At 37.1% G+C, this 9,381-nt stretch overlaps 1 protein-coding gene across 1 annotated transcript; it reads right to left on the bottom strand.

The window, feature by feature from the left end:
* Positions 1–5,815: 5,815 nt before the first annotated feature.
* LOC110893043 lies at positions 5,816–6,677 on the bottom strand. The gene is made up of 2 exons (XM_022140165.1): positions 6,147–6,677; positions 5,816–5,824 (listed from the first exon to the last, which is right to left on the bottom strand). The coding sequence occupies exons 1-2, from the start codon at positions 6,675–6,677 to the stop codon at positions 5,816–5,818; spliced, it is 540 nt and encodes a 179-aa protein (XP_021995857.1).
* Between the last annotated feature and the right edge of the window lie 2,704 nt (positions 6,678–9,381).

The raw sequence follows: 9,381 nt of genomic DNA, 5'->3' as shown, positions 1-9,381 counted from the left end.
GTGTTGCTTTCCTTGATTAAGTGAGGTTAGAAAACTCCTAACGGATGACTAACTTATTTTTAGGAGATTTTTGTAGACATTTATCAATTGCACGTTAAAGAACAATTTTAGGTGGTTAAAGTGTGTTTATCGTTTTAACTTTCCAGATGATTGTCATGTTAGGATTCCCGAAAGGGATACTAATTGTCTCGAAATGGAAAATTGACCGAGTGCTTCTAGTGCCAAAACCGACTTAGTTGACATGCTTTGGTTGTGTATTAAGCAAGGCTATTTATATATAATTTACTATGTTTTATAAGTATTTATTTATGCTTACTTTAGATTAATTAAAACCAAAACAACTTATGTTTTTACCGGTAATTTAGTGGCAAAGGTCTAGTACTATTTCTCCGCCCATTTCCGTGGATCGATACTTGGTTCTTACCGATACTTTACTACATATATGACGGGGTACACTTGCCCTTTCGTGTGTGTTTTGATGTAAAAGTAATAATCACTTTTATAAATTTAAAACCAATTCGTGTGTAATTTAATTGTAAAAATATGTGTAGTCACGCATGTACCATCTATCGCCAAATTTCTTTGACATGTTAAATAAACAAGATATTGATGCAACCAGATACGCAGATGGTTCTACAGCAACATATCCTCCATTCTGGGAAATTGATACGGTAGGCTATATCAATTTTTTTTTATTTTATTATATCCGATTTTATTAAATGAACAAGATATTGATGCACGACTCTTACTCTTACTCTACACCTATTTAAACACATCTTGGTTCACTACTCAACTGGCATCCCCCTTTTTTCTACCTCATGGCAAATCAAGAAACAACATTCATCTACACGTTCATATCAACGTCAACATTTTCCAACCAGTTAACCACCCAAACCCACCCTCAGATAACCCCGAACCAAACAATTCACAAACTCGTAACCCCCCAAACCCGGTGCAACAGCCAACACGTGAAGCACCATTTAGCGGTTCAGGTCAGTGTGAGGCGGTTGATCCGTTACCTAACCCCGATGAACAACAGCGTCCTTTGGACCAGATTATTCCACAAGAAAATTTGGCGGTTACTGCTGACGAAGACTCAGACGAGGAATTGGATTTCGAAAAGCTGTACGATAAAGTGCGTTTTGAAGCTTATCGTGCGGAAATGGAAAAAGGGGTAGAGTATGATTCTGAAGCGGAAGACCATTCCGGTTATTAGTTAAATGTCAGGGTTTTTTTTTTGAAATAAGAACTTAAACGTGTTTGATGTAATTTTCCCTTTAATTTTTTTGCTAAGAATTTTTGTTTTTTTATTTGCAGCATTAATTTAGAACCTAAGATTATTCACTTTTTACAGGTATACATTCCTATACCGGACAACGAACAAAATTGGTTGCTTTTTCAAATAAATATAAAGTCACTACAATTAAGAATTTTTTTTGCTAATACTTGTGACACGATTAATTGCGGAGATTCATTTTGCGTACACAGAAGAGTACATCAAATTGTTCTAGAATTTGAGTCTCTATTTTTGTGGTTTCTCGGACGTATATCGTACTGGCAACAGTCAGAAATAAATGAGACGCGTTCCATGCAAATAGTAGGGGATTTCGTGTGGCCTCCTCAAACAAATCGTATTAGCAGAAATTCAGGAGTCATCATATGTATGCTAATGGAAAAACTTATTTGGAATCGTTCTTTAACATGGACAGAAGGAAACCTTCAGGATGCTTGTTTCAGATACAGACGATACATGGCAGATGAACTCTACACCGGGCGCTTCACACCTGTTAATGTTTAATGGTTCTATGTATGCATGTAATATAAAAAAAATTAATAACATATTTTAATGAAATGATTTTCAATATTAATTATTTGCAACTAAATACATTTACTACGTTACTTGAGAAATTAAATTAAAATTCACAAAATAAATTAAAGTATTAAAAGTCTCCTAAGTTAAAAGACGGATATATATAATCAGCAGGAGATTGTGTAAAATGATCAGGATTATCGGTTTCTTTCCCTTTCCCTTTGTCTGGGTCTTTGCGAGTACGAATTTCTGACGGCATGGGCTGCCGACAGACATCACGATGATGACCGTATGAGTTACACCGGGAACAATACAGGGGAGTAGGTTCTTCCCCGCGGGATAAGATCCGGTTGTTTTCTCGAGGACGACCAGCCTGGCGTTTGTCATATGTGGCGGTTGAAGATTGATAAGGTCTTCTGGAGTCTCCCATTCAGATCTATGAGGAAGAAGATAAATCGCTTCTTCATAAGTTTTCTTATAGACTTCGTTTGAGTAACACGGGAAGCAATACTTACTGCAATCGGTTTCACCTAAAAATTTAGAAACGGCAATAACATGCCCGCAAGGTAAACCAGAAACCTGCCAAACTCGGCAACTACATGTTCCATTAACAAAGTCCACTAAACCCCCCTTTCCACTGTCTGCAACAGAATAACTGTTTAACTCAATCCCAGCAACCGTCTAGGTTCTAGACCCTTCAATTTTTTTAAAAATTATCTTCTGTGCCCATTGTGTAAGTAAATGTTTTTCATGTATACCTTGCAAACGGCGATCGTAAAACCACTTTTGTACAGATTTCCGGAAGAACTCTAAGAGTTGTGTTACCGGCATTTTACGCGAGTGTCTAGATAAAGCGTTAATAGACTCCGCGCTGTTAGATGTCATATAATGATATCGATTGCCTGGACAATGCGCCCTTGCCCATCTACCGAACCCAATACTTGTTAGAGTGTGACGTACTCTAGGAACGGCAAGACAAAGAGCATTAAATGACTCGTTAAAATCAGACAATCGGTACGATTTGCATGTCTTCCACCAAAGCTTCTCATTTTCTTTTTTTTTTTATCAGAGGGTAAACGTAGGTTCATCATTAAATGACGACAGCATAACCCATGATAAACATGTGGAAAGACGTTTCTAACAGCTAGATGTATAGAATTCGCTCTATCCGAAATTATGGCCATTTCAGGTATTTCACCGATACATTCTTTAAGCTTTGACAGAAACCATGTCCAAGATTCACCATCCTCTGATTTTCCTATTCCATAGGAAATTGGTAAAATTTGGTTGTTTCCATCCATCCCGACCGCTAAAAATAACGTCCCTTTAAATTCACCCTTTAGGTGTGCAGCATCAATGATCACCACCGGTCTTAAATTATAGATAAAGTTACGAATCTGAAACAAAATTATTTAAAAAAAGTCAACAACATGTAGTTTGTCGAAATAAAATAAAAACAGAGAGTGCTATAAGTTACCGCAGCACCAATCGCGACAAAGACCATTTCAAACCCACGCTCGTCATCAATCTTGATATGTGTAACAGAACCAGGATTTGCCCGCTCTAGATTGTAACAGTAAAGTGGTAGTTCTGCAAAGGAGTCTCTGCTTGATCCTTGTAAAAGCTCTAGTGCCAGACTTTTTCCACGCCAAGCTTGACTAGTGGTTATCTCAACTTGGAATCTTTGTCTAAAATCTTTCACTATTTCATTACAACGATATATTCTTCCACTGTCTTTTAAAGGTTCTTTTAAATAATGAGCAACAACATTTGGGTTTGCCTGACGAACATGTGGGTACGTTAGCGTTTTCGAGCACGTGTGTTTATCGTTAAAACTCTTAACAAAAAACACCCCACTATCTCCAAAACTCCTTGCACGAAAACGCCAAACGCAACCGTCCACCAAACATGACACTTGGTACCGACTTTTAGAGGATCTATCTACTTTAAACTCAAAGTGTTCTAACAAACATTTTTTCCCCAACTCAAGTTTCATGTCTTCTTTGTTATTAAATACGTGACCTGGTTCAAAAGTAATTGATGAAGATCGCAAACAATTTTCAAATGAATTATCAGGATTTGGTTGGTAGTCGTTTACAACATCATAATTTTCTTCATCAGTACAGAAATTTAAATCAGGAACTAAAAATTTTTTTGGAGGCGAAAAACTAGATGATCCAACACAAAACCCTTCAACCACATATAATTTATAAATTTCAAAAATATTTTCCATAGCAAAATTATAAAAAAATTGCAAGATCTTCATCATTTATTATATCTATTGGATCACTAAAGGAAGACAACCGATACGATAACTTCGTAATGTTTGTAGAACTACACATGTTTGACACTTTACTTAGAAGAGCAGTGTATGAAAGGTTGGGTTCAATTTCTAAATCACGTCTACTTGAATCAGCATCAGCAACATACTCCAATTTTCCGTTAACGATTTCCCACTTTCCGCCGTTGTATACAACCAAACGAATCTTCATAATTTTAAGTTGGAAACTTCCCTCTACAAAAAGCTAAATGTTTTTATAACTTTAATTAAATCTGTTGCACAAACAAATACAAAAAATATATAAGGGCCACTCACTAAATATAAAGTAAAGGATTGAAACGGCTCTGAGCCAGCTGAAACGGCTCGAACCATGTGTTGAAACGGCCCGGAGAAGATGTACCGGCTTCGAGCCAGCTGAAACGGCTCGGAGCAGTTGATACGGCACATACAGCTAACGGAAACGGCTCGGAGCCAGCTGTAACGGCTCGGCTGGCAGAAGTGGGGTCCATGCGTGTACGGTAACGGCTCGGCTAAATCCTAAGAACCCGGCTTGGCTCGTTGAAGGAACTTGGCTAAGATCTTTCTACATGAGCCGATTGTAACGGCTTGGCTAAGATCTTTCCGCACTGTCGGACACGTGGCGTTAACTGGTTGCTTCTCAAGCCGTTACAGGCTTTGTCGGACACGTGTAAAACAGCGATTGGCTGGCCGTTAACCAAAATTCTTGTGCCGTTTCAGGATATTGAAACGGCTCGTCAAGGGGTGTCAGGTGGCCAAATCTGCAAAAACAGCGTTGCAGTGGCCATTTTGATGATTTTCCCATATTAAATTACACTCACATCATATAGAATATTAAATTACACTCACATCATATAGAATATTAAATTACATCAGTTTCTTCATCAAAATAATTTGGTCATAATTTTTATCTATAGCACTTGTATTTATCTCGGATACTTTGTAAGTAGAAGTGTGTTTGTTATTAAAAACCTTTATCATTTCTCGCACGCCAAATAAACAAAAATTTGAAATACATGTATTACCTTTTTTTTTATGCCGTGATCAGTTATCGATCTTCATACTGTTTTCAGTTTCCAATTTAATCGTATCGCCAACCCAATCAAGATTTTAAATCAATTTTTTAACAGAAGTTTTTAATTAGTATTGGTACATTTAAGCCCATGACATTATAACCTAGTGGCATTTTGGAGGTATGATAAGACTTAGAGACATTAGGTTCTGGGTTCGATTCCAATAAGAGAGTTTTTTTTTCCCAAATTTATTGGGTTTCCTCCTGAATTAGTGTATATGAATTATTGTCTAGTAGAGATAGATATAATCAGGTGGTTACGCTGGTGACATGATAACATTCTAGGAGTCTATGAGTGATCCAAATTTGCCATTAAAAAAAGTATTGATACATTTAGAATTTCTTTTTCCCATTAACCTTGTCCAATTGTCTAAACCGGTTCTAACTTAAAACATAAATTATGTCACAATCATTACCAATAATAGACGGGAGTTGTTAAGAAAGTCGTCTCAAAGATATCAAATTTTCAATTAGTGCATCACCTTAACCATTTTTATATTTTTATACCGTCCCGAAGCATAAATTCTATATATTTAAAAAAATCGGATCATAATCAACGTCTTATCATAATCTTAAATTTACTTATAAGATTATATAGTTTTAAACTTAACTAAAGTTTTTGATGTTTCTTTCATCAGTTTTCCTACACATAACAAAAACTAAAAAAATGTAGAGTTATGTTGTATATTAAAATTATAATTTTGAGTTTAATTAGAACATATATGATATTTAGAAGACTTGTAATTCAATTTAAATAAATTTTGCAAAATTTTTGATGATAAAACTAAATTTAAATCCTTAAAACACAAATTCTTATCAAACATTTCACTAAACTTTTCTTAAAACTTACATAACAAGTGATTAACCTTGTTGTTGATCACAATTATTACAAAACATGTTACAAAAATCAAAACACCCCAAACACCCCAAATTCTTTCTCCAATAAAGTTCACAATCTTTCTCACAGAACCCTTTTGCGACGACTCCATATCCACTTCACCTCCGTCACAAATACCCTTCTCCACATCTTCCGGCGGCGCGTGCGTCACCCTTTCACCACTCACTGGCGCGTGCACAACACCAGAAGAACAAAAACCCTTATTACTTCTTCTCCCCTTCTTACTCTTCCCATTCTTCTTATTCCCAACAACCAATCCATCCTCATAAACCTCAATTATCTCATGAATAACTTTCTGATTAGGTGAAGCGTCCCAACGAGCCCAGAAGCTAGTGTAACATGTAAAACAGTTGCAGTTGAAGTGTGGTGGGTGATCACCGTGGCTGCCGGAGTTGTTGGTGGGTTTTGGGCCGGTGGAGATTGAGAGAAGATAGGCCAATACTTGTTGATCTTCCGGTGAAAGAGCGGTGGCTAGGGTAACGATGGTTAAAGGGAGGAGGGATAGGTGGTGGTTAGAGGTGGTGGAAGACGACGGTTGTGGTGGTGGTGGTGATGGGTGGATTCTTCTGCCTTTGGTGTGGTTATAGATTTTTTTCATTGTGGAGGGTGGTTGATTTGAATGTTTTGTGGCGGAATATTAGAATATGTGGACGTTTTTTTGGTAGGTTAACAAATGGAGTTTTATAGTGGGGTTAGAGACTGAACTATGATTTTTAAATAGTTTACCATGATTGATTTACAATATTATTTTGTAAGGATTAGGCTTTTCAACAAACATGAACTAACATGGAATTTGCGGATTTTGGTGTAGTCAGGTTAGTTTTGAGTTGAAGAGTTGAACTAACGGACACGTTTAGCTAATGTATTGTGTTCTGATTGATCTGATGGACTAGCTAACAAGTTTAACTATTAGAGCCGCTTATTTTTATGAGTTACGTGTTTCGTGTTCTGTATCGTAATTTAATTGATTGGTACTTTACACCACAAATTAAAAAAAGAAATAAGAATCAGGATTTATAGTTTAACTCATGATGGTTGACATAATTTGATTAGACGCTGATTAATCCTTAATTGATCACAATTAATCCCGATTAATTTCAATTAATTCCGATTAATCCTCGATTAGTTGCTAGTTCTCACCCCACCGGCCGACTAACAATTTCTAAAACCATACTTTGATACTTACAAAGCAATTGTTTTACATATATTGGTATTTAAATGAGTTAATAGCCAAAATGGTCCGTGAGATTTGCTCACTTTTGCCACTTTGGTCCAAAATCCAAAATTTTTAAATCTGGGTCCCTAATGTTTGCATTTTGTTGCCATTTTAGTCCAAATTTCAAAACCAGTTCAGATTTCTAAAAAAAACCTGATTTTTTGTCCTTTTCTGAAGGGCATTTTGGTCATTTTAACTTTTAATAAACCCCAAACACCCCTAAAACTCACTTTGCACACACACACACACACTCTCTCTCTCCAAACACCCATCTCTCTCTTTTCTCTCTCTCTCTCATCTCTATCAAAAAACCCAGATCAAGAACCATAAAACCTAGATCAAGAACCAGACCATCTCTCTCAAGATCAAGAACCCTGCTCAACCCCACCTACCACTACCACAACCTCCTCCGCTGACAGGCACCACAAACCATCGTACCGTCATTATCCATCATCGTCTTTATCAACTGCTTCACAGTTCCATATAAACCCTAATTCCCAATTTTTCGATATACTCCAGATTTTCACGAAAACACACAAAGTTTATATCAATCTTACCTGAAACTGCGAGAGAAATTCAACCCTCCGTGTTGGTTTTTGAAAATTCGTTACTGTGGAGTTTTTAGTTGTTTGTGCTTGCTGGTAGTGGTCAGATAGTGGTGTTCGGCTGAACAGGTATGGGATATGTATATTGCCGGAAATACGTAACGCCGGTGGGGGTTCTTTGGTGAGTCTGGTGGCCCGTCACACGATGAAGTTTGGCGAATGGGGATGTCGGTATTGGATGTCGATTCCACTTGCTGGAACCTCTCGTTTCTTGCCGGAAAATGAAACAGAGGAGAGAGTGGGAGAGAGAGACTAGATCGGTTTCCTATTTATAAACGATGTGAGGCGGTGGCTGGTTGTCGGATGGCCATTTGCGGCGGTATTCGGCTGGGTTTTTGAAGATGGTGGTGGTGGTGGAGTTCACGGTGGTGGTGGTGGTGGTGTTCGACAGAGAGGAGAGAGAGAAAAGAAAGATGGGTGTTTGTAGAGAGTGTGTGTGTGTGTGTGTGTGTGTGGAGAGTGAGTTTTAGGGGTGTTTGGGGTGTTTGGGGTTTATTAATAGTTAAAATGACCAAAATGCCTTTCAGAAAAGGACAAAAAATCAGTTTTTTTTAGAAATCTGAACTGGTTTTGAAATTTGGACTAAAATGACAACAAAATGCAAACCTCAGGGACCCAGATTTAAAAAATTTGGATTTTGAACTAAAGTGGCAAAAGTGAGCAAACCTCAGGGACTATTTTGGCTATTAACTCTATTTAAATTTTGTTACTTTTGAAGTACTTTTTTTAACGGCTAATTTCTTTAATTCTCTGTCGTTTGTGAGACTTGAACCCAAGACTTTCCCCTCTCTAACTTAGATGTTTTAAAAGTTTTGTTTTTGCCAATGGACCCCCATCCCATTGCTAAATATTGGTATTTAAATTTTGTTAATTTTGAAGTACTAATACATAGAAAAAATAAAATTAGCCTTTTTTCTTCTGGTTAAATGTACACTTCGTCTCAATTCGCTACGGGTTCGGGTTCTTCTGAAATGATTTTCTTGTTCGATTCGTGTTTGGGCTCAGGTTCAGGTTTGACTTGTCAACAAGTTGGCATGACCTGTTCAAACTCCTAAATATTTTTTTTTATTATTTTTTGCAATTATTTGGTAAAAATGTTATTTTAGGACAATATATAAAAAAGTGAAGTGGCGGCCCGTGGAGGAAAGGGCAACAAATATTTGGAGGGACAACCAAAGTAGGCAAAATGCCTCGGGCAGGACAAAACAGCCTTCTTCCACATGTCTTATCGTAAATGTTTTCTTTCCGATTCTTGAGAAAAAAACACTTGAAACTTTCAAATTCTTTGTGTTGTTCTGCTTATTAAAAAAAAAAGTTAATTAGGGTGTAAGGGGCACTCTCCTAAGAGGGGAGTCCTCTCTCTTACGCATAACCAATCCTCGTGTGCCACGTCAACTCCCCTCTTAAACTCCCCTAACACCCTAAATTGATGGCGGCACTCCCCTCTTAGGTGACTTGGTTTTTTATTAAAAAAAAATAAA

This window comes from Helianthus annuus, chromosome 12, assembly GCF_002127325.2.
Source record: "Helianthus annuus cultivar XRQ/B chromosome 12, HanXRQr2.0-SUNRISE, whole genome shotgun sequence".
Taxonomy (NCBI): Eukaryota; Viridiplantae; Streptophyta; class Magnoliopsida; order Asterales; family Asteraceae; genus Helianthus; species Helianthus annuus.
The sequence above is the reverse complement of the archived record's forward strand: the minus strand, read 5'-3'. Positions and strand labels throughout refer to the sequence as shown.

What these genes read in the sequence shown, in the direction of transcription:
- LOC110893043 (XM_022140165.1), bottom strand. Translation starts at nt 6,677, where the DNA reads ATGAAAAAAATCTATAACCACACCAAAGGCAGAAGAATCCACCCATCA.